The 25,339-nt window shown below is 45.6% G+C and overlaps 2 protein-coding genes across 3 annotated transcripts in view; both read left to right on the forward strand.

The window, feature by feature from the left end:
* The window catches only part of RHOA (ras homolog family member A), a 61,350-nt gene extending 42,809 nt beyond the window's left edge, over positions 1-18,541 (forward strand). For both annotated transcript variants that reach the window (XM_064596123.1, XM_045862379.2), the window contains 4 exons: positions 7,680-7,836; positions 10,535-10,655; positions 16,255-16,385; positions 17,294-18,541. In XM_064596123.1, the coding sequence (XP_064452193.1) occupies positions 7,681-7,836; positions 10,535-10,655; positions 16,255-16,385; positions 17,294-17,467 (582 nt within the window). In that variant the 5' untranslated portion in view covers position 7,680 and the 3' untranslated portion in view covers positions 17,468-18,541. The remainder of the gene's footprint in view (positions 1-7,679; positions 7,837-10,534; positions 10,656-16,254; positions 16,386-17,293) is intronic.
* Positions 18,542-19,586: 1,045 nt separating this feature from the next.
* GPX1 (glutathione peroxidase 1) lies at positions 19,587-20,697 on the forward strand. The gene is made up of 2 exons (XM_045862385.3): positions 19,587-19,929; positions 20,149-20,697. Exons 1-2 carry the CDS (start codon positions 19,663-19,665, stop codon positions 20,506-20,508), a joined length of 627 nt encoding a protein of 208 aa, XP_045718341.1. The 5' UTR covers positions 19,587-19,662; the 3' UTR covers positions 20,509-20,697.
* Positions 20,698-25,339: the final 4,642 nt, after the last annotated feature.

Below are 25,339 nucleotides of genomic sequence, written 5' to 3' on the forward strand. Positions count from 1 at the left end.
GGACTTGAAATGGAACAATGATTATGGGAAGTCAAAGTGGATAGTGGTAGTGCTGGAAGGGAGACCCATGAAGGGGCAGAATTCCCTAGAACTTGAAAGCAGTTTTGCTGTGAGAAACAAAGGAAGTAGGAGAATTGTGTAACCACAGGGTTTCTTTTCTTTTCTATTCTTTTTTTTTCTCTTCTTTTCTTTTTTCTTTTCTTTCCTATTAGAGAGGAAGGGGCAGAGGGAGAGAATCTTAAGCAGGCTCCACGCCCAGTGCAGAGCCAGACTCGGGGCTCCATCTCAGCCCTGAGATCATGATCTAAGTTAAATCAAGAGTCGGATGCTTAACCATCTGAGCCACCCAGGCGCCCCAACCACAGGGTTTCTACCTGTATTTAGGAGTGTAATTTTGTTTTCACCACCAAGATTGAGGTAACTAGGAAGAGAAGATTGGACAGAGATTGGGATGATGTCTGGAAGATGTTGAATTTGAGATGCAAGTAGAGCATAGAATTGAGGTGTATCAGAAGTTTTAGAACAGGGACTGGGTCAGAGAGAGAGATTTGGGAATGACATTCATAGAAGTGTTTTTTTGAAGAACTGAGATTCCCAGAGATAAGTAAGAGTATTAGGAGATGAGGGAAAAACCCAGCCTGGCTGGGAGTGATTAGGTGTGGAGGCTATAGCTAATGAGACAGACAACAGAGCGTATTTTGTTAGGGAGGTAAGTTAGAACAAAAAATATCGAGGAGAATGTGGACTGTATTTTGTGAAGGGAGGTCATTGGTGATTTCTGAGAAAGTTTTGGTAGTTTGGGCAGAAGGCAGGTTGGAGGGATTTTAAGCAAGCCAGTGGGTATGAAGCAGCAGAAATGTATACCTTTTCTCTGAAACAGGCCAGAGAGAGAACAGTAACCAGAAGAAAGCGTGAATGTGGGAGATTTATTATTTTGAAGTAGGAGCACTCTGCACTTTATTGTAGACTGAGAGAAGGAAGCCATTATAGAGGGAGAGAGAAAGGAGGTATGGGATACCACAAGTGGCAATACTGTATGAATTGAAAGGTGCTAGAGGATATGAGGTTAGGCCTAGCTGGAGGGAGAGACCGTAGTAGTAGGAGCTGCTGTTTACTGAGTGCTTCCTCTGATGCCAGACCCCGTAAGAGATGCTCGCTTAGATACTGCATCCCCTGGAGAGGAGTGCGGCCCTGGAGGCCTGTGGTGCCGCCTCCCGTCAGTGAGCTGTCTGCTCTTTTGTCTGTTGAGTATGAAGCACAGGATTACATGGGACACTGCATGTAGCCCCTCTATTGCTTTCCTTGGGCATCCATTTCTATTTGCATGTGGGTGGGAAATATATTACAGTATTGGTTGTCTTCGTTAACAATAACTGTTTAATGTAATTTGCCAAAGTTTGGTCCACAGCCAGAATGCACCGTTCTTTGATATTGTGGGGAAAGACTGATCTTGTGGTGGCAGGTATTTTTTGTGCCCTCTCAGCACCATGGGAGATCTCCTTTTGACCTTTCTTTTTGCTTTCGACTTTTGTGAGGGTGGCACAGTAACTTTTATAAAAGATTTTGAACTGAGGAAGGAAATTTACAGTCCTTTACATACAGTTACAGGTGACTTAAATATGTCATAACTAACTTTTACTGGACAAATAAATATCTCCTCAAAGTTCTTAAAAATTGTTTCTGAGACTGCATTCAGCCTAGAAAATGACACGTGCGACAGAGAGACTGCAGAGAGAGCTCGTTGTGATTTCCTTTCTCAAGCTGTGGCAAGCCATGAACTTGGAAAAGGTGCTGGATTTATAGCAAAATTAAAGGAAAAGACAAGAGTAACATTTTCTTGGGTCATTTCAGGAAACGACCTGATGTTTGTACTTCTCACTTCTTGTCAACAACTCTGGTTGTGTGGCCAGACTCCCAGAAATCAGTTTGTAATTCTAGCTTTCATTTTCATTTTGTCCCATAATCACTTGTAATTTCTGTCTTTCTCACCAGTAGAGGCTGATTGGTTTTACACTTTTCCTGGGCCAAATGTTCCCCAAGGAAAATTTTCCAAAGCCTTTTTGGTTGCTCCCTGGCATTGTCATTTTGTACATCTTTAACCACATTAGATTGAGAGAAATTATTTCTTGAGAATTGAGTGCCTTCTAGGAAGGAGGTACTCAAAGCTGGCAGCCTTTTTTTTGAACCAGGGATTTCCTGATGAATTTTGTTTGCATCCCGTGAGGCCCTGGTTGTTTGACTTGGGGCACAAACCAGTACAAGTTAGGCCTGAAGAGATGTGTGAAGTATATTAAAATCTAGAAGTGAATTTGAGAGCATGAGAAAAACAAAAGGATTTACAAATCCTATCGAGATGTTAGCAGTCAGACTGAACCTAGAGGAACAATTTTTAAGAGGTAAATCCATTCGTGTCTGTACCCTGGATTCTGAAAATGAGGTACTCTGTCTCCTTTCTCATTTAAGAAATGTTTTTTGGTTTTTGGTTTTCTTATATTTATTTAATACTTCATGCCCACTAAAGTACCGAACTGAATAAGGCTGCAAAGAAATTTAAGATACATTCTTTGATTTTAGGTGATTTGCAGTCCAGTTGGAAGACAAAACACAAGTGAAACAACTACAGGACCTTGAGATCGGTCTCATACCCATTAGGAATCCAAAGCAAAAAAGGAAAAGGGAGCTGAAGGGGTGGCCATAGTACTGGGCCATAGTTTAAAGGCTGGTCTCAATATAATACTGTTTTGATTGCATGCTCCTATTGTTTGTTTGTTTTTAAAGTAGGCTCCAAGCCCAACGTGGGGCTTGAACTCACAACCCTGAGATCAAAAGTCACATGCTTACTACTGACTGAGCCAGGCAGGCACCCCTGCATGCTCCTGCTGTTGAAAGAATGATATCAAGCACATTTCCTGTTCATGCTTATTACTGTACTTTCATTATTAGTATTATCCTCAATCTAATGCTTTTGTGCAAAGAAATAAAAGATCTTTAAAAATCACTAGATCACTTTTGGGTTTGGTTAAAACTTCATAAAGTCTGTGTATATACTTAGCGAGGCACATACTGCCGTATGTTAAACATACTGAGAACTCACAAATGCATGCTGGCAGCATTGTGAGCCCTTCCCAAAGGAGTTTATGCAATTAAAATTTTAAAGCTAAATTCCTTAGGTTTTCTAGGCTTAAAAAACGTGTTTCTTGTGTTTCTTTCATGTACCCCCAGTGAATTATCATACCTGCTCCAGTTTGGGAAGCATTCCCTTTAGATAGTCTGGTTTTATGAGTATGTATTGTTGAGGATTAGTTTGACTACAGGTAACAAAGATCTGAAAAATATCATCTTAAACAAGACATTTATTTTTCACATAAAGGAGTGTGGAAGTGTAGGCAGTCTGGGGCTGAGATGGTGGCTCCCAAGAGCAGCTAAGATCCAGGCGTTTTCTACCTTTTAATCCTCCAGCTCCAGAATGTGGCACTTACGTTCTTCATCCACACATCCATATCCTCACATTCCAGGATGACTGTTCAGAAAGCAGCCTTGGCTTCAGGTTTAAGCACCAGGAAGGAGGAAGGGAATGAGGAAGGACATATGACTTAACTTTAAGGAAGACTTCCTGGAAGTCCCACAAGCATTGCTGATTACATCTTATGGGCTAGAACTTTGTACATAGCCATACCTAATGTAAGGGAGGCTAAGAAATGTAGTCTTTTAACTAGGCAACAAAATACACAGCTAAAGATTGGAGTGCTATTCTAAGAGGGAATGGTGGAAATTGGGGTGGTTGACCATTAATTAGTCTCTGGCAAATGGAAGGATTCTGGAGGTTCTTTTTCTTTTTTTTTTTTTTTTTGTAACAGCTTTATTGAAATACACTCCATATACCTTAGAGTTTACCCATTTCAGTGTACAATTCAGTGTCATATATTCATACTATATAGTATATTCATAGAGCTGTGGCTCTGCATCCATCTCAGTTTTGTCATCCCCAAAAGAAACCCCCACTGTTCCCTTAGTAATCATTTTCTTTCCTCCCTCCTCCAACTCCCTTAGGCAACCACCAACCTACTTTCTGTCTCTGTATTTTCCTGTTCTGAACATTTTATATATACACACATATACATACACACATACATATACATATATGTACACACACTTTTTTTTTTTTTAAGATTTTTTATTTATTTATTTGACAGCGAGAGAGGGAACACAAACGGGGAGTGGGAGAGGGAGAAGCAGACTCCCCGCTGAGCAGGGAGCCCGATGCGGGACTCGATCCAGGGACTCCAGGATCATGACCTGAGCCGAAGGCAGTCGCTTAACCAACTGAGCCACCCAGGCGCCCCCACACACTTTTTTTTTAAGATTTTGTTTATTTGACAGCACAAGCAGGGGGAGCAGCAGGGGGAGGGAGAAGCGGGCTCCTTGCTGAGCAGAGAGCCCGACATGGGGCTCCATCCCAGGACCCTGGGATCATGACCTGAGCTGAAGGCAGACACTTAACAACTGAGCCATCCAGGCACCCTGTATTGTGTTTTTTGTTTTTTTAATTTTAATGTGGGGCTTGAACTCATGACCCTGAGGTAAGAGTCCTATGCTCTACTGACTGAGCCAACCAGGTTACCCTGGAAATTTTATTCAAATGGAGACACTCAGTATGTGGTTCTTTGTGGCAAGCTTCTTTCACATATGTAATGTTTTCAAGTTTCATTCACACTGTGGTATGTATCAGCACTTTTTCCTCTATTGCTGAACATGATTCCATTCTATGGAGATGTATATACCACATTTTATCCATTCATCAGTTGTTGGATGTTTGGTTTGTTTCCGCTTTTTGGGGGGAAAGATTTTATTTGGGCGCCTGGGTGGCTCAGTTGGTTAAGTGTCTGCCTTTGGCTCAAGTCATGATCCTGGGGTCCTGGGATCGAGCCCCACAGAGGGCTCCCTGCTCCTGGGGGGCTGCTTCTCCCTCTCCCTCTGCCTGCCGTTCCGCCTGCTTGTTCTCTTTCTGTCAAATAAAATCTTAAAAAAAAAAAAGATTTTATTTATTTAGAGAGTGCATGAGCAGGGGGAGGGGCACAGGGGGAGGGAGAGAATCTTCAAGCTGACTCCTTGCTGAGTGCTGAGCCCAACATGGGGCTCGATCTCATGACCGGAGCCGAAACCAAGATTTGGACACTTAACTGACTGAGCCACCCAGGTTCCCCAACTGTGATGAATATTTTAATGCTGCTGAACATTTGTGTATAAGTATTTGTGTGAACATAGGTTTTCATTTTTTTCAGATGTATGTCTAGGAATGGAATTGCTGGGTCATATCTATTCAGATCCTTTGCCCTTTTTTTTTTTTTAAGATTTAATTTTTTAGAGAATGCATGAGCGCAGGGGGAGGAACAGGGGTGGGGGAGAAAGGGGGAAAGAATCTCAAGCAGATTCTGCACTGAGTGTGGAGCCTAATGTGGGGCTCGATCTCACCACCTTGAGATCAGGACCTGAGCCGAAACCAAGAGTCAGATGCTTACCCGACTAAGCCACCCAGGCACCCCCCAAATCAATATCTTTATTGCAATCTCATGAGAGACCCTGAGCCAGACCATCCAACCTAAGCTGCTTTTTTGTTGTTGAGTTCTAGGGGTTCTTTATGTATTCTAGATACACATTCCTTATTAGGTATGTTATTTGCAAACATTTGCTCCTATTTGTGGGTTGTCTTCTTATTTTCTTTCTTTTTTTTAAAACGTAGACTCCACACGCAGCATCTGGCTTGAACTCAGGACTCTGAGATCAAAACTCATATGCTGAGCCAGCCAGGCGCCCCATGTCTTCTCATTTTCTTGATGGTATCTCTCTCTCTCTCTCTCTCTCTTTTTTTTTTTTTTAGATTTTATCTATTTATTTGACAGAGACACAGCGAGAGAGGGAACACAAGCAGGGGGGAGTGGGTGAGGGAGAAGCAGGCTTCCTGCGGAGCAGGGAGCTCGATGCGGGGCTCGATCCCAGGACCCTGGGGTCATGACCTGAGCCAAAGGCAGACGCTTAATGACTGAGCCACCCAGGCACCCCAAAGCACAAAAGTTTTAAAAATTTTGATGGAAGTCCAATTACCTATTTTTTCTTTGGTTGTTAGTGATAAATATATTCTTTTTTTTTTTTTTTAATTTATTTATTAGAGCAGATGAGCATGCATGGAGGGGTGGGCCAGAGGGAGAGAGGGAGAGAGTCTCAAGCATAGTCCATGCTGAGCATGGAGCCTGACATAGAGCTTGATCTCAGGACCCCAGGACCCACATGAAGTAGCTAGTGGTAAAATTCATGAGCCACCCAGGTACTCCTGGGCCTGTAATCCATCTTGAGTTAATTTTTGTATATGATGTGAGGTGTAGCTTTCTAACTTCATTCTTTTGTGTGGATCTATTCAGTTGTCTCAGCACTACTTGTTGAAAAGACGTTTTCTTCCATCAGATTGTCTTGGCATCCTTGTTGAAAATCACTTGTCCCTAAATGTGGGAGCTTATTTCTGGACTCTCAATTCAAGAAGCCAGCTGGTATTTTGATAGGGATTGTCTTGAATCTGCAGAATAATTTGGAGGATGTTGCCGTTTAACAGTATTGTCTTCCAAGTCTTTTCATTCATTTAGATCTTTCTCTCAACAATGTTCTGGAGTTTTCACTTTTTTTTTTTTTTTTGAAGATTTTATTTATTTATTTGACAGAGAGCACAAGTAGGCAGAGAGGCAGGCAGAAGGAGAGGGAGAAGCAGGCTCCCCACTGAGCAGGGAGCCGGACGCAGGGCTCGATCCCAAGACCCTGGGATCATGACCTAAGCCGAAGGTAGCCGCTTAACCAACTGAGCCACCCAGGTGCCCCTGTTTTGGAGTTTTCAGAGTATATTTTGTACTTTTGTTAAATTTATCCCTATTCTTTTTGAAGGTATTGTAAATGAAATTGTCTTCTTAATTTCATTTTCACTTTGTTCATTACCAGGTTATAGAAGTACTTGATTTTTGTATGTTCATCTTGTATCCTGCAACCTTACTGAATTTGTTCTAATAATTTTTAATGGATTCCTTAGGATTTTCCATATATATATAAGGTCATGTCATCTACAAATTAAGATAGTTTTACTTCTTCCTTTTCAGTCTGGATGTCTTATCTCATTTTCTTGCTTAATTACTCTGGCTAGAATCTTCATTATCATGTTGGATAGAAGTGGCAAAAGTGGCCATTCTTGTCTTGTTCTAATCTTGAGGATAAGCTTTCAGTCTTTTTACCATTATATAACAGTTTGTGGCGCCTGGGCAGCAGTCAGTTAAGCATCAATTCTTGGTTTCAGCTCAGGTCGTGATCTCATGGTCCTGGCATAGAGCCAGGCGTCAGGCTCCACACTCAGCACAGAGTCTGCTTAAAGATTCTCTCTCCCTCTCTCTCTCTCTCTCCCCCTCACTCCATTCTCTCTCTCTGTCTGTCTCTCTCTCTCTCACTCAAATAAATAAATAAATCTTAAAAAGAAAAAAAGTATAACCCATTAGTTGTGGAGTTTTGGTGTCAAGTGGAAAGTTGTACTAGCATTTTGTATTTGGGTGAGAGGCTTGTGCCCCATGGTCAGAAAAGTGTGTGTCATAGCCTGGGGCTATTAATAGCTTCTTGTGCGTTCTAGATAACACCTTTGTCTCATGTTTCAGCATGGCTGCCATCCGGAAGAAACTGGTGATTGTTGGTGATGGAGCCTGTGGCAAGACTTGTTTGCTCATCGTCTTTAGCAAGGACCAGTTCCCAGAGGTGTATGTACCCACAGTGTTTGAGAACTATGTGGCAGATATTGAAGTTGATGGAAAGCAGGTGAGTACACTTTTCATAACAACTGGTTTCATTTTGCATCTTAGGCAAAAATGTTCATAGAGCCTGTAGAGAATTAGGCCTTTTTGTCTCTTCAGTACACAATATAATAATAACAAACATGTTTGAGAAATCCATTCTGTTCCTGCCATCATAGCCCAACTTTGTTCATTTTTAACTGCTGTCATCTAGACTTTAATCACATCCCTATGTATTTTACATAGGGAAGCCTCTTTACAGCTTTATATTTGAAATTTAGTTTGTTGCCAGATGGATAATGCTAAAATGAATCTCTTCGTATGGATGGACTTCCCCAGTTCTGTCAAATATCATTCAGTGCTGAAGTATGAGATTACTAGGTCAAGAGGTCATTTAATGGGTCTCAAAGGGGTATACTGATGTACACCACCAGCAATGTGACATTTAAATAATATTCTCATATTTAATTTTTTTTAATAGTGTTTTACTTTAACATAAATAGGCCGCCACCATTGCTTCAATTACCTGTTACTGGCAACAAGGACAGTGTTTCTTCGTGTCTGTCCTGAAAGTCCACTGGCAAGACCAGAGCAAGACTCTCCTGGAATTAGAGTTTATATATATATTTTTTTAATTTTCTGTCCCCCCCCCCCTTTTTTTTAAAGATTTTATTTATTTGACAGAGACACAGGGAGCACAAGCAGGGGGAGTGGGAGAGGGAGAAGCAGGCTTCCTGCTGAGCGGGGAGCCCGATGCGGGGCTCGATCCCAGGACCCTGGGACTATGACCTGAGCGGAAGGAAGGCAGACGTTTAACGACTGAGCCACCCAGGCGCCCCCTTCTGTTCCCTTTTGTGTCAAATAATGTCTTACCCAGCTCCTGTACAACTTTTGGAGAGGCATGAAATTCCCACTGCAAATGGGTCAGCTGAAAAGAAACTAGAACAAGGGGCTCTTCTCCAGTATATTCAGTCCTCTTGGGCATTCATTCACATGTCTCATGCTGCTAGCACCTAATATATTGGCCCCCATAATTCCATGCCCTTTCTCCCTTCTCATTTTCCTGCTTTACCTATTACCCCTTTCTGTCCCGGTGCTTCCTAGCTTCAGTTTGTGGCACCGGGTATGGAAAGCACATTAAGCTAGCTATTCAGATTTCTAGGGTCCCTGAAATAAAAATGCTTCTTAGCAACTCAGTAGCCTACAAGTTGAGAGAGGGTGCTAGGAATGTTCATTTAAGAGTATACAGTAATAGTCTAGGAAACCATCCAAGATTCTAGGTGATTGTGGTCCCAGGAACGGACCTATCAAAGATGGAAAAGCCCATTCTGATAAGAGATAGGGCCAACATCCAAAGCATTTATCAGGAGATAGGGTTGGATGTGTCTGACTGAGCACACATGAGGCTTGGAGGGGCCAAGGTAGTGCGATTAGGCAGAGAGTGAATGAGCTGTACCATTCTGAGGTTCATTCTGTTGTGAGGCTTGGGTATCAATGTATTAGAAATACACATACCAAAAAAAAAAAAAAAGAAATACACATACCAAACCAGTAGTGTGTGTGCATGACAGAAGTGTAGTGGGTCTAGTGGAGGTTGTGAGCGATGCATCCTAGGGCAGAGGTTGAGGGTGGAAGAGATAATTAGCCATCAACTTTAAGGAAAGAATGATATTTAGAAACTTTGAAATATGTGCTGTGAAGGCTCTAGGAAAAAAGGGTATTCCAAGTACTAGAAGGAGAGCTTTTGGCTCCAAAGCCTCCCTGAGCAGAAGTATTAAAATCCCACTCTGGTTGTGAGATATCACAGGGCTGGCTGCAGTGCCAGACAACATGGAAGGGGACCTGTGTCCAGAGCCCAGGCATCAGTTTGCCCTCCTACCACAGGAAGGTGAGCAGGTTCCAGGTGTGAAAGGAGTACCCTGCTCTCTTAGTGATGCTTTCATTCAGATATTTTTTGAGCAGAAAAGGCAGGTCCAGAGACCTTTCTTGTCCACTGAGACCTTGCCTAACGTCCAGCATGGTGTCTTTTCTTACCCACCTACTCAAATGTAGTCTTTTTTTTTTTTTTTTTTAAGGTTTTATTTACTTATTTGAGAGAAAGAGTAAGCGTGAGTGCGGGGAGGAACAGAGGGAGATGGAGAAGTAGACTCCCCACTGAGCAGGGAGCCTGACGTGGGGCTCGATCCCAGGACCCTGGGATCACAACCTGAGCAGAAGGCAGATGCTTAACCGACTAAGCCACCCAAGTGCCCCTCAAATACAGTCTTGTCTCCATGTTTGCACATTGAGCAGAATGATGAGACCAAAAAAGGGCAACAATTGAGTTAGAATGTGTTGGGAAAAGTTACTCAGGTCTGATGTTTCCTTGTCTTGCTTTTTTTGTACACCTGATAGAATGTTCTTTATAGTTTGATTTTCCTTGTTCATCTGCCTTTCTATGTAGAATGTTGTTTATAATTAAATACTATGCTTTTTACAAACTATAAAGTTATTTTTGATTTGATATTTTAAATTATGTACTAATTATGTACTTTATTATATACTTTATGTACTCTAGTATTTTGAGAAATTTCAACCTAAAACAATTTAAACACACCGTCCAGCTCAGGCTTGTTTTACTGTTTTGGACAGTTTGCCATTTGAATGTACTTTGGTGAGTACCACTTCGTCTGAAAGTGGGGAGGATTAACCTTGCATTCTTGTGTTTATTTTTCCTATCACAGGTAGAGTTGGCTTTGTGGGATACAGCTGGGCAGGAAGATTATGATCGCTTGAGGCCTCTCTCCTATCCGGACACTGATGTTATACTGATGTGTTTCTCCATTGACAGCCCTGATAGTTTAGGTGAGTAACTCTGCAGCCTGATGTTTGTCACTGTCTGTGTGCCTGGCTGACACCTGGTTTCTCAGGTCATTTCTGTGCATCAAGCATTGAAAAGCAAACATGAACTTCATAGAAGGAATCATCAGTGACCAGAGTCCTAGAGCCTTGGGACTAGAAGGCCTGGGCCCTGGCTCACTTTTCAGCCTAGGTCTCCTATGTGTCTACCTTGTAAAGTAGGTGGGTTCCAAATACAAAGCCATCTTTTCTACTAAAATTTGAGGAAGGCTTTTTTAGGTGCTCACACCTTTTTTCAGTACTTTGTTTTGAACCTGTTGCTTCCCAATATCTAAACTGGTGATTTGCTGTTTCCTGGTAGTGTATTTGTTTGTTTAAAGGTTTATTTATTTATCTGAGAGAGAGTGTGTGCGGGGAGGGTCAGAGGGAGAGGGAGAGAAGCAGACTCCCCCGAGATCAACAGTTGGATGCTTAGCCAACTGAGTCACCCAGCACCCCTCCTGGTAGTATTTTTAAAGCCCCATTTTAGCCGTTTTCTAAAGTATCTTAGCTAATAAAGAGAGACTTGAACTTGACCATTTCACCAGCTCAGTTGGTCACATGTCTCAGAAGCCACCTTCCTTCAGAAAAAGACCTAATAACACTGACCTCATACTCTGCGAAGCAAGGCACCAAGGTCTGAAACAGAACTTACTTTCGGTTTGTACCTAAGAGGATAAAATGTTTCTCTTGGTGATGTAGTGCTCTGTCTTTACAAGGTAGCAGTTGGGCCAAGAACATTGTCATCATTAACACAAACAACCTTGGAGGGCCTGCTGGTGATGTGGGCTTGCGCTGGCCAGTTAGGGTTATGTGACCTTTTTTTTTTTTGGTCATGGTTCTACTCATTTTAATGACAGTACTTGGGCGCTCCAAGATTTTGAGCCCCTTGAGTCAGGGTTATGCATCCCAAGGCATCAAGCTGAGACTGAGCCTCTGTGCAGTGTCTCCCAAGACTGAGACAGATAGAGCAGGTACTCTCTGCCATTGGTTCACTTCAGTCATTTTCAACAGTTGTTTCAGTTTTGGTTTCTCAAACGTACCTGGCTATCTTTGGGAGTCTGTTGGAAGGCCCGAGAAGATGGGGCATAGAAAAAATAGAGCCGTGCGAGACCCTCCCTTCACACACACATCATGGATTTGTCTGAGTCCTGTGGGAATGAGGAGGAATGCGTGCCCTATATCTCATCATCCAAGGTATAATCCTTTAGGGACAAAAACACTTCAGAGAAAAAAGTTACTTTTCTCCATGTCTCCTAGTCTCAAAGGAGGTCTTTAGCACCCCCTGCCTCCCGCCGGCTTTTTTAAAGTAGGCTCCACCCCCAGCGTGGAGCCCAGTGTGGGGCTTGAACCCTGAGATCAGGACCTGAGCTGATAATCAAGATTCAGGTGCTTAGCTGACTGAGCCACCCAGGTGCCCCTCTTTAGCTTTTGACTTCTCTTTACTAGCCATGACTTGTTTTTTGCTGGCCCTTCTCCCAAAGGGCAGGCCCTGGGGAGGAGAGTAGAGGTAGAAAGTAAAGAGGCAAAGGAGAGATCTCTGAAATACAAATACACCTGGGGAGAGGGTCTGATGTTGGAGAATGCTCTGCCTTCCCTGGAGGTCACTGCAGGAGTGTGGTTGATAGGTGGACCCCTTTTGCTGAGCTGACTTAACTAGCTTGGTTTTGCCAAAGTCCTTTTAAAAGTTCTGTTGTCTTGGCTTGGATATGGGGAGAATCTCACCAGTAGTTTGCCCAAGTAAAATGTGTTATGGGAACTCAAAAAGTATGGATCAAGAAAATGAAAAGCTAATGTCAACCTAATGTTAAACTTTGTTTTATGTGATTGGATGTTATTAGACTATGGCCCTGTATGTAGGTATAGGATAACAAGTTTGATCAGGAATCAGAATGTTGGTGTGAAAGTTTCAGCCCTGCTGCCAGCCAACCCTGTGATAATTTTACTTTTTGAGCGTCTGCTGTCTGGACTGGCAGTTGTTCTAGAGTCTATATTCTAGTTGAGACCTGGGGTAGCAAACTTCTAAAAGACCAAATAGTAAATACTTTAGGCTTTGTTGGCCATATGTTGTACTGAACTTCGCCAAAACTACTCAATTTCACTGTTGTATCACAAAAGCAGCCGCAGAATATATATAATGAATGAGCTTGGCTATGTTCCAGTAAAACTTATTTTAAGAAAAAAAAAGATTTTATTTATTTTAGAGAGAGAAAGAGTGTGAGCGAGCAGGGGTGGGGGGAGCAGAGGGGGAGGGAATGAAAATCTGAAGCAGACTCTACTCAGCACTGAGCCAGACACAGGGCTCAATCCCACCACTGTGAGACCATGACCTGAGCTGAAACCAAGAGTCGGATGCTTAACTGCCTAAGCCACTCAGGCTCCCCAAAGATGCTATTTTTTGAGAGAGCAAGGGCACGCGTGCTCACTCAAGCAGGGGGAGCAGTAGAAGGAGAGGAAGAAGCAGGCTCCCCGCTGAGCAAGGAGCCCCATGTGGGGCTCGATCCCAGCACCCTGGGTTCATGACCTGAGCCAAAGGCAGATGTTTAACTGACTGAGCCACCCACGTGCCCCTTATTTTTATAAGTATTTTTTTAAAGTAGACTCCAGACAAGATTTTATTTGCTGACCCTGATCTAGATGATAAGGATTTCTACTCTCTAGCTTTCTGGAATTCCCAAAGGCCCTCATACAACCCCACTGTAAATTCACACAGAGTGATAAGCTTCAATGTTATCAGATTATTTCGGGGGTGGGAGATACTATAGGTGATTGCCATCACTGGATTACATAAAGTTTTAGGGGCGCCTGGTTGGCTCAGTCAGTAAAGCATGAGACTCTTGCCTCAGGGCTGTGAGTTCAAGCCTCATGTTGGGCATGGAGCCTACTTTAAAAAAAGCGGGGGGGGGGGGGCGCAGAAAAGAAAAAAATTAAGTTTTAAAGTTATTCATGAAAAGAGAAGACAAGACAGAGGTAATTCATTTTAATTTATGTGTCCTGAATTTCCAGGGGGTGGGGAGACTATTGGAGTAATAATTTCATACATTCAGCAAATAATTACTGAGCACCTATTTATGGAAGAAATTTCTAGATTAAGGGAGACAGAAGAGCAAAAACAACAGTAAATCCAAAAAAAAAAAAAAAATCTGATAGCAAGAAATTTTACAAATAGCATTCTTAGAGGTGGGTGTGGAATGGGCCATGGTAGTAGTCTGTTTTAGAGGATGACCATAGGATGGTCAGCAACCGTACTGAAAAGGTGACTTCTGGGAGAGACCTAAAGGATCTGAGGGAAGCAAATACAGATATCTAATAAAAGAACCTTCCAGGTAGGGGGAACAGCAGATGCAAAGTCACCAAGGCAGGAAGAGGAAGGAAGGAATCCAGTGCAGCAGAAGAAGTGGGAATGAGGGTTGCAAAGCCAAGTGGTTAATGGTGTGGACTTTTCCTTTCATCATGAGTGAGTTGGGAACTGGATTGTGAGAAGGATTGAACAAGGGAGTGATGTCTCACTTACCTTTTAAAGTGATCACTGTCGGGCGCCTGGGTGGCTCAGTCGTTAAGCGTCTGCCTTCGGCTCAGGTCATGATCCCAGGGTCCTGGGATCGAGTCCCACATCGGGCTCCATGCTCTGCAGGAAGCCTGCTTCTCCCTGTCCCGCTCCCCCTGCTTGTGTTCCTGCTCTCGCTATATCTCTCTCTGTCAAAAAAATAAATCTAAAAAAAAAAATAAAAAAAAAAATAAAGTGATCACTGTCAGAGCTGAACTGAAAAGTGACCGCAGGTGCAGAGGTGAGAGCAAGGTTCAGGCTGAGGCTGTTTGGCGTGGTTGTTAGATGGGCTGGCCCTTTTCTCTGTATTACTCTGCATTGTTCTGAAGACTGGAACACTGCACTTCTTTGGGAACCTCTTTGTTTCAGAATAAAACTTTTGAGTTTTAAGTTGTGACATTAGTGATAAAATTGACTCTATTGTTGCTGTAGTAAAGCACAGTCAAGTGTCCATCTTGTGTGCCGAAGAGTAGAGCATCAAATTATGTAAGTTTCCTGACCTTACTCATATAGCTTCTTTATCTGATACGGTCTTTCAGCCAGAAGACAGAGCATCTTCCATATTCTAAATAACTCTTGCCTTTTGGTAATTTGTCTTGAAGTCAGAGAATGAAGTTTACTTTTTTTTTTTAAGATTTTATTTATTGGGCGCCTGGGTGGCTCAGTTGGTTAAGCGACTGCCTTCGGCTCAGGTCATGATCCTGGAGTCCCTGGATCGAGTCCCGCATCGGGCTCCCTGCGCGGCAGGGAGTCTGCTTCTCCCTCTGACCCTCCTGACCCTCCCCCCTCTCATGTGCTCTCTCTCTCTCTCTCAAATAAATAAATAAATAAAAATCTTAAAAAAAAAAAAAAGATTTTATTTATTTATTTGTTAGAGAGCGATCGCGTGCACAAACAGGCAGAGCGGCAGGGAGAGAGAGAAGCAGGCTCCCACTGAGCAGAGAGCCCGACATGGGGCTCCATCCCAGGACCCTGGGATCATGACCCGAGTTGAAGGCAGATGCTTAACCAACTGAGCCACCCAAGGCGCCCCTGAACAATTTATTTACAAAATATAGCCTCAGATTACAAGTAGACCATTTAAATGATTGTCAATAAGTACTTTGTATGCACTGACTCTGAATAACCCTATGTGAGATAGGTAATACTGTTATCCCCATTTTATAAAATCATGCCTGACTCTGAGATGCCCAAGGCCATGGTTGTGGGAGGTTGAACCCGGGCCACTTACACACCATGATGTACGTCCAACCTTTGTAAATTAGTACAGTATTGGCAAGAAGCTGGTTATCACTCATTTTCATAAGTCATTCTTGAGCCATTTGAAATACCAATAACCGGGGCACCTGGGTGGCTCAGTCTGTTAAGCGGCTGCTTTTGGCTCGGGTCATGGTCCTGGGGTCTTGGGATTGAGCCCCACATCCGGCTCCCTGCTCAGCGGAGAGCCTGTTTTTCCCTCTCCATCTGCCTGTTACTCTGCCTACTTGTGCTCTCTCTCTGTCAAATAAACAAATAAAATCTTTAAAAAAAAAAAAAAAGAAAAGAAATACCAATAACCTACACGATGGGGGTCATGCTGAAGGTCCAAAAGGAAGGTATCGAGAGAACATGGGGACCCTGGGCCAGCTGCAGCCCTTGAATGGAGACCCTTTCTGTAAGATGTAGTCAGAATTACTAGCCAGCAGTGACGAAATGGTCCATGGATAGCTTCCCTCCTTGGGTCAGGTTGTATCATTGTGGAGCCACCCTGTGTCCTGGATTCTTTGCTCCTCCAGAGGCTTTAACTGGGCCCCACTTCTACAGGAATGGAGTTCCTTAGTGGGGACTGAGGAAAAGCTGGTGATTCTGTGCTTAATGGAAGGGGGTTAGATTTTGCCTTTTTCTGTGCTTTTGAAACTAGTGAGACTCCATTAAATGTTGAGCATACTTTTTTAAGTAGTTTCCTTGCAATTTAACTAGGGCTCTTGGACATTGTTCAAGATAGAATTGTATTGTATATCCAAATTTTGTTTCTTTCAGAAAACATCCCAGAAAAATGGACCCCGGAAGTCAAGCACTTCTGTCCCAACGTGCCCATCATCCTGGTTGGGAACAAGAAGGATCTTCGGAATGATGAGCACACAAGGCGGGAGCTAGCCAAGATGAAGCAGGTATTGTCTGGGGCAGGACTCTGTTGTCCTGTAGTAGTCTTAAACCCAGGGCCGAAGGTTGGATGTTGAGGGGGCCCAGCAGAAACTCACAAGCCAGGCTATTTCAGAGAGTCCCAGAAGCCTTTCTTTCTCCATCTGTCCCTCATTCACTGGGGCCTGCTCAGAGGGCCCTTAAGACTCCCTACTCATATGAGATGGGAAGCTCTCCTGTGAGGTAGTGCTGTGCCTCCAAGGATTGCCTGCCTGAGAAGGGACTATCAGCAGCAGTAGTCAGTGCTCCAGATGCAGGAACTTTTTATCAGGCTCTTGATTTCCCTCTCTGGTTATTACCTTGGTATGTGTGAGGCCAAAGATTAAATTGGTGGCAACTAAAAGATCAGGAAATCCTGAGGACAAGGAGTCGAGAGAGCCCTGATGCCTTTATAAAAGGCATGATGGAGTTCGCATCTTGGCTTCTGAGAAGCCAGGCGGCCCAATGGGAGGGCTTACTAGTGCAGGGCAAGAGCTTTGAGGTCTTCAGCCCAGGTTCTTCCACTGAGGTTTCTCTCTGAATGTTAAGATCAGGATCTGTCTCCTCCCAGAGGCATTCAGTCCTCTGTGAAGCTAATTACAGGAAGACCCAAGTGCTTACCCTGGACTGAAAGCTTGAATCATTTTGCCCTTGATTCCCTCCTAAACCCTGCAGGGCTTTCTGGCCTCTCCCTTTCTCTCTACGTCCCAGAGAAGAGCTTGTTTGATAGAGATTTTATATTGGGGTAGGGAGGATCACTGCATATGAGTTTCATAAGTCAGAACTCAAATCTGGGTTTGGCAGCTTTTAAAAGAAGTCTTTTAAGCTGAATTTGAGTACTTTGCACTTACTTCATATACGTGACACTTAACTGAAAGTGCTCTTTTGTCTTTGTTAGGAGCCGGTGAAACCGGAAGAAGGCAGAGATATGGCAAACAGGATTGGCGCTTTCGGTTACATGGAGTGTTCAGCAAAGACCAAAGATGGAGTGAGGGAGGTTTTTGAAATGGCCACGAGAGCTGCTCTGCAAGCCAGACGTGGGAAGAAAAAATCTGGGTGCCTTGTCTTGTGAAACCCTGCTGCAAGCACAGCCCTCATGCGGTTAATTTTGAAGTGCTGTTTATTAATCTTAGTGTATGATTACTGGCCTTTTTTCATTTATCTATAATTTACCTAAGATTACAAATCAGAAGTCATCTTGCTACCAGTATTTAGAAGCCAACCGTGATTATTAATGATGTCCAACCCACCCGACCACCAGGGTCCTTCTGACACCGCTCTAACAGCCCTCCTCTGCACTCCCACCTGACACACCAGGCGCTAATTCAAGGAATTTCTTAACTTCCTGCTTCTTTCTAGAAAGAGAAACAGTTGGTAACTTTTGTGAATTAGGCTGTAACTACTTTATAACTAACATGTCCTGCCTGCCATCTGTCAGCTGCAAGGTACTCTGGTGAGTCCCTACTTCAGAGCTTTACTCCTTAACAAATTTTATTGGCATAGCTCTGTGATGGGCATCCAGTTTTTTGAAAATGCTCATCCAGAAAGGCCCAAGTCCATGCAGCTGTGGCAGAGTTACAGTTCTGTGGTTTCATGTTAGTTACCTTATAGTTACTGTGTAATTAGTGCCACTTAATGTATGTTACCAAAAAATAAATATATCTACCCCAGACTAGATGTAGTATTTTTTGTATAATTGGATTTCCTAATACTGATATTTGTCATCCCTGCAGAAAGTGTATTGGTTTTTTAAAAAAGAAAGTGTATTTGAAAATAAAGTCAGATGGAAAATTCATTTTTAAAATTCCCGTTTTGTCAGTTTCTCTGATAAAAAAGATGGCCCATATCACCTGTTTTTGGCCCCACATATTCCAGTACCCCCTCCCCAGAGCTGGGCTAAATAAATAGGAATTTGGTTTCATGCCTGAGGCACTTAGACACTTCAGAAGGTGGCATGACCTGTCTCACCTGGACTGTAGGGTCTGGCTCTAGTTCACAGTGCTTTTCCTCACTGTATCCAGGTTCCCTCCCACAGGAGCCACCAGTTCTCTTGGGTGGCACTCTTTCTTCTCTCCAGCTGACTGAACTTTTTTTCTGTACCAGTTAATTTTTCCAACTACTAATAGAATAAAGGCAGTTTTCTAAACTTCCTGTATCCTGGTGTTTGTGTTGCTCTCTCCAGGGCTGGGAGTGGGAGGATATATCCAGCCTAGCTCTCCTTGGAAGGTTCCTTCAGAGTGCGAAATACCAGCTTGCCCCCATTCTGACACCCCCCCCCCCAATTTGGCACTAACCTGGCTGCTCCTAAGAAGGTGGAAACGATCATTTTGTGTCAGTTAAAGTTCACAGTGGCCTAGTGTGGGGAATGCATTGTACGGAGAATACATGAAGGGTACTCCAAGCAGTCATTCCTCTAGAGGAATCTCAGGAGTGTGACATTTTTCTCTTCCTGCCCGTTTTCAGTGTCTTTTACTTACAGGCCTGAGCCTCAGGTTAAGCTGATTAGGTATAGAGGATGGCCTGAAATCGGCTGGGTCCACCCCAGAAGCCAGGGAGGGGGCTGGGCCTCAGTGGCTCCTTGGAAAAACCAGTGTAAGGACAGTGCCACACTGGAGATCTAAAAGGAGACCGGAGGCCTGGATGAGAAGACGCGCCAGGCAGCCCCAGAATGCAGGGAAGGGAGTTAGAGCTGCATTTTGGAGCCTGAGCCCTGGCTGCCCCGGGCAATGCCCACTTTCCTCCAACTTAACCTTCCTAGAGCCACAGCGCGTCACCGCAGAGAGAACTTGCTTTGGCAGCCACTGCCAACTGCACCACCACCGCAAGTCCCAACTCGCTCTGTGCACCTGGCGACAATAGGGCACAGACTGCAAGAGAAGTAATGTGGCTTAGCCTGGGAGGGCTGTGTGGTCAGGAGCGGCACCCGCTGCTGTTGCTGCCCAGTCTCCTTGGGCCCTGCCCCATCCTTTAACTAAAAACCCTTGAGAAGGAACCGGAGCCCTCTTGGACCCGAGCCCTGGGGAACTCGCGGGAACGCCACCAGCCCTGCGCTGCCTGGACGGGACCTGGCGTGCCTGCGGCTCTGCACCGCCTGGGCGGTGCCCGCATCCGGCCAGGACGCACCCTCCCACCCGGCTGGAGGGGGGGCGGAGGCCGGATGAGGCGGGGCCGGGGGGGGCGGGCGGCCGGAAAAGTCCCTGCGCCACGTGACCCCACAGTCCTCGCTGTCCCCTGCCGAAGCTACGCACTGTAGTCGGAAAGCCCACCATGTGTGCCGCTCCGCTCGCCGCCGCCGCCGCCGCTGGTGCGGCGGCGGCCCCGCGCTCCGTGTATGCCTTCTCTGCGCGCCCGCTGGCCGGCGGGGAGCCCCTGAGCCTGGGTTCCCTGCGGGGCAAGGTGCTGCTCATCGAGAATGTGGCGTCGCTCTGAGGCACAACGGTCCGGGACTACACCCAGATGAACGAGCTGCAGCGGCGCCTCGGGCCCCGGGGCCTGGTTGTGCTCGGCTTCCCGTGCAACCAGTTCGGGCATCAGGTGAGCGCTGGGGGCAGAGCGGGGGGGCGGGGCGTGCACCAGGTCCTGGCTGCGGAGAGGCGGGCCCACCGGCGCTCGTCCCAGCTGGGGTCAGGTCGCCCTAAGGGTTGTACAAGAAGGGCAAGAGCCCGGTGACTCATCGAGAAACTTCTCGTTTGCTGTCCGAACGTTTCCCCTCCCCTTGCGGCCCCGGGTTCCAGCTGCTCTCCCTTCCCGCAGGAGAACGCTAAGAACGAAGAGATCCTGAATTCCCTCAAGTACGTCCGACCTGGCGGCGGGTTCGAGCCCAACTTCACGCTTTTTGAGAAGTGCGAGGTGAACGGCGCGCAGGCGCACCCCCTCTTCGCCTTCCTGCGGGAGTCCCTGCCAGCCCCCAGTGACGACGCCACTGCGCTCATGACCGACCCCAAGTTCATCACCTGGTCTCCCGTGTGCCGCAACGACATCGCCTGGAACTTTGAGAAGTTCCTGGTGGGCTCGGATGGTGTGCCTGTGCGCAGGTACAGCCGCCGCTTTCCCACCATCAATATCGAGCCTGACATCGAAGCCCTGCTGTCCCAGGGGCCCAGCAGTGCCTAGGCAACCCTCCGCCCCCTGCTGCTTGGCAGCGCTGCCCTCGGGATTTCATCCATGACGGTGTTTCCTCGAAATCTGCATGGAGGAACACCTGATTTCCAGGAAAATCCCCTGAGCTAGGCGCTTTTGTCCATCCCAGCACCCCCTCCCTAACGAGGCTCCTCGGTAATAAAGTGTTGGGTGTCAGCACAACTTTGTGTGTGTCCTGTGTCAGTTGGGGACATCTTTCCTAGTAACCTCATTGTCACAGGGCTGTGAGCTTAAGTGTCATGCCCCCCCCACCCCACCCCTTGGCCTTTATTTTACACAGGGAGAGAGGGAACACAAGCAGGGGGAGTGGGAGAGGGAGTAGCAGGCTTCCCGCTGAGGAAGGAGCCCGATGCGGGGCTCCATCCCAGGACCCCAGGACCATGACCTGAGTGGAAGGCAGATGCCTAACGACTGAGCCACCCAGGCGCCCCTGGCCTTTGTTTTAGCCAAGCCTGAAATTCCTAAGCTTTTGTCTGTAGTGTCTGGAAAGCCTAACTCCTGTCCCAGTGTTTTTCCTTCTGCCAGGATATTTAGTAGGGCTATCCCAAGGTCCTGTTAAAAGAGAAAGTTCAGATTCCAAAAATAGGAAGACAAGTCAAGAGCCAACTGCCTAATCCCAGCAGTAGGCCTCCTTTCTAAGTATTGACTAGCCATGAAAGGACATTCATAAAAGAGAACACCAGAAGTTCCCACTCGCATTCAGAGTCTGTGGCTTCTCCAAGTGTCAGGTCCACCTACTTTACACAGTCGTAAGCCCATGCAATTTTACAAATTTTTTCCTGTTACTTTGTTAGATCTTTGCATGTTGCCACCCAGGCTTATTTATGTCTACTCCCATGCCGCCCTTACTGCTTGTTGCCTCTCATGTATTCAGAGTGAGAAGAGTATACAGCTGGGCCTTCTGACCATGCCCTGCTTGGTACTTAGCAGTTGGAATTGCATGGTCAGGCTCACGGTAGGGGCTTATCTTGGAAGCCAGCTGCTGCTTCTCAGGTGTGGTTTGGGTCTAACCTCTCTCTCCCTCTCCTGTCTCTGCTGCCTATCTTTTGAAACAGACCTGAAGCCACTTACTATCACAGCCCAGGGGACTCTGGGCGGCTTGGACGCGGCTCCTACTTGGGCAGACAAGGATGCAGAAACACATTAGCAGTGTCTCCCAGTCCAGAATGTGGGCTCATCGTTCGGTCCTGTGTCATGTGTTCTGTTGGCTGCCAGGAATGCAGTCTTCGGAAAGGTGGAAAGAATATATAGTTCCTAAAAGCATGTGTAGTTCTGAGGTAGTACAGGGTACTTTGAGAATAAGAGAGCCTGGCCCAGTAGGGAGGATCCCGCTTCCCTCCTGGAGGAAATGGCAGTGAAGCTGAAGAGAAGTCAAGAAGCATTTAACTGAGGAATGAACTGATGGAGGGTGGACAGGCAGGGAGTACAGTGTGCAAGGGTCTGAGGTGGGAAGGGGGCACCGCTGACTGAGTTGGACAACACATGGACAAGCAGGTTTGGGGAGAAGAGTGTTCAGATTCAGACATCTTGCATGAGACATCCAGATGGAGTATCTGGAGCAGGTAGTTAAAAGAGACTCAGAAAAGAAGTATGGGTTGGAGACAAAGATCTAGCCACGGGGACAATAAGTAGCCATTGGAGAGTATGAGATCACCTGGGGAGAGTGGCAAGAAATAAACCAGGGGCGCCTAGGCCCGAGGCCTATGGATTCCCAATCCTGGGTCAGCTAACAGGAACAGCTGGGAGAACCAGGATGGAGTCAGGGGGCCGTGAGAAGGGATATTTCATAACGGTGGCTGGGGCAAGTGCTTGTGGATTGAGTGTTCCTCAGCAAGTACAGTTTCAGGGGGGCAGCTGGAATTGAAGCCAGATAACCAAGTGTCCGAGATGTGTCAGGTCCTGTTCTAGGAGCTAAACATAGAGCCCCCAAGAATCACCAGGGTACTTGTTAAAATGTTCCATGGCCCTCACCCAGAGATACTGCTTTGGAAAGTCTGGGGACTTAGGATCCTACTAGCTGCCTACCAGCTGAACCTGAGGACACACTTTCTGCTCCAAGGCTCCCCTTTCCTGTAAAGGGTCAGTGCCGCCCAGGCCACATTGTCTGGTTAGGCTCTAAATGGGAACCCAGGGCTTTCCAAACTAACTTCAGCCTCTTCCCTCCCAAACTGCTTGGTGACTCACTCTTACTCGCCCACTTTTTTTTTCCTCTCAGTTTTTGCCTTGGGTTGCCAAAGAAGGGAACTTCTGAGTTCCCAATGTGGCTGCCCCTGTCCTCCTAAGACTTCAAGCTGCCGGCCTCCCTTAACTGAAAGTCATTTCCAACTCGCTCTCCTTCAGGAAGAATCAGAGTAAAGCCAATTAACACCACCTCTTCCTCCCCAAGAAACTGGACATCTTCCCCCAACATGTACAAATACACACTCCTACACATACACATTCCTTATCATTCAACCATGAAACCGCTACTGGCTCTGACCTGCACCTGCCCCACCCCGCCGTGAATCAGCAGTTCAGATGAACAAGTAAAAGCGAAGGAATCCCAGCAAGCCTGCCTGAGGTCCAAGTGTTTAGTTAAAGTGGCCGCAGGACATTGCTTATCTGGGAGCAGGCAACAGCATTTAGGCCACAGGCCTTCTGCAAAGGGAATGGGCCCTGCTGTTACTCAGGTTCGGAAGCTTTAGTTTTTGTAGTTCTTCCAGAAATACTGGGTTTTCTTTTTGTTTTTAAAGCATTAAATCTCATAAAATCATGTAGAAGTACCTCAAATTACCTCTATGTACACTTTAAATATTTTACAATTTTATCGGTCAATTAACCCTCAATAAAACTGAAAAAAAAAAACCTGATAAAATACAGTCAGACACTTCTTGCACAGTTAGCTCTTTATCAGATGACTTCCTCATTCTGTCTCAATGTAGTTCCACAAACAACATTTAAAACTAGCTTATTTTTAAAAAAAATTAAAAATAGGGGTGCATAGGTGGCTCAGCTGATTAAACGTCTGATTTGGGCTCAGGTCATGATCTCAGGGTCCTGGGATTGAGCCCCATGTCTGGCTCCACACTCAGCGGGGAGTCTGCTTCCCTCTCTCTCCCTCTCCCTCTGCCCCTCCCCCTGCTCATGCTCCCTCTGTCTCTCTTTCAAACAAATACATAAAGTCTTTTTTTAAAAAAATTTAAAAATAAATGAATAAATAAATAAGTAAAACAAGTTTATTTTCTCAGAAGTACTCCTGGCCCTATCAGTTCAATAAATCTCTTTATATCTTTTTTTTTTTAAAGAGAGGGAGAGCACGTGCACAAGGGAGGTGTTGGGGGGGAATGGGTAGAGGGAGAGGGAGAGAGAATCCCAAGCGGCTCCATACCCATCGCAGAACCTGACACAGGGTTTGATCCCACGACCCTGAGATCATGACCCGAGTGGAAATCAAGAGTCGGACGCTCAACCGACTGAACCACCCAGGCACCCCAGTTCAATAAATCTCTTAAGTTCAAACTTTTGGATAATACTAAGTAAAAAACACTGCCTAAAGATTTCCCTAAGAATACACAGCATGGATCTATAAAGAATGGGCAGTGATTCCTGCCAAAGAACCCTGAAGTTGGCAGGTTTTTGTTATATTAACAATCAACAAATAGGCTGGAAGAGCATGCTTTCATATACGGAGGTGTGACATGGCTGGGATGGCTCTAAAATAAAGCCCAGCTCGAGCTGGTCACACAAGTTACCAGACACATGACATCCTTCAGCTTTGACCTCCCCAAGAACTCAACTCTAGATTTGTCATGTGAGAAAGCAAAACAAAAATCACCAACTAGGTAGGCAGCCTGCTGATGGATATTCTGTTAGTTGTATCCAGAGGCACTGAGACTGACCTGATACTACAGTGTTGTGCTAGGCAGAGGCCCAGCAGCCTTTCCATCACTCATCTCAGACAGAACACCCCCTCCCAATGCCCCCCTCCCCAGGCCTAGTATGGTTGCAGCCAGAAAGGCCAGAGTAAGAGACCACAAAACAGGCCCACTTCATTCAAATGCCTAGAGTCCAAGCAGTATCCAGGGGAATGTGTAGCTGGCCTTGGGCGGTGTCTTACAGTCCTACAGGCCACCTGGCTCCACAGGGAGGCAAATGGAGGGGATCCGAGTCTCCCTGCAGAGGAAGCACCTGCTACCCTAGCCTCCTCTGTCCGCAGCACATAGCTATGCCTCTGTACATGTGTGTGTGAATTTAAAGATGCCCTGGTCCCCTGGGCATCCCTTGCAGACTCATCATACATGCCCAAAGTCCAGGGGGAATGTTAGCATGTCTTGGCTCCCTATACCAGTTGCTTAGGTTTCCTCCCCAGCAAAGTGTCTGCAGCATCACCCTCCATGTTCCTGGAGCACTTCATCACACACCACACAAACTGTAATTACATGTGAAAATGTCTTCCCCAACCATACTGGCTGTTTATCTCTGGAGGGAAGGGACTATGAGTACCTGTGTGTAATAGATTATTAGTCAAATGAAAAAATGACTAGTATCTGGTATTCTTCCATTCATTCATCCCAGAAAGGCCTATTGAGAATTTTCTCTGTACAAAGGGCAAACAACACAATTAAAAGCTAAATACTTGTGTATTTGGGAAGACACCAATGGTAATAGAATTAGAGGAGGAAGAGAAGATACTGGCCACACCTGGGCCCAGGAACCCACACCCTCTCTGCCCAGTCAGGGCTGGCCACCAAGAGTGGCATAACCAGAATGGAATCTGTCCAACAGCATGAGTCTTCAGTGTAGGAAAGATGATCCCCGCTTCCTC

The sequence above is a fragment of the Mirounga angustirostris genome, unplaced genomic scaffold, assembly GCF_029215605.1.
Source record: "Mirounga angustirostris isolate CCGP_5_RB_7025 unplaced genomic scaffold, mMirAng1.0.hap1 SCAF_1, whole genome shotgun sequence".
NCBI lineage: Eukaryota > Metazoa > Chordata > Mammalia > Carnivora > Phocidae > Mirounga > Mirounga angustirostris.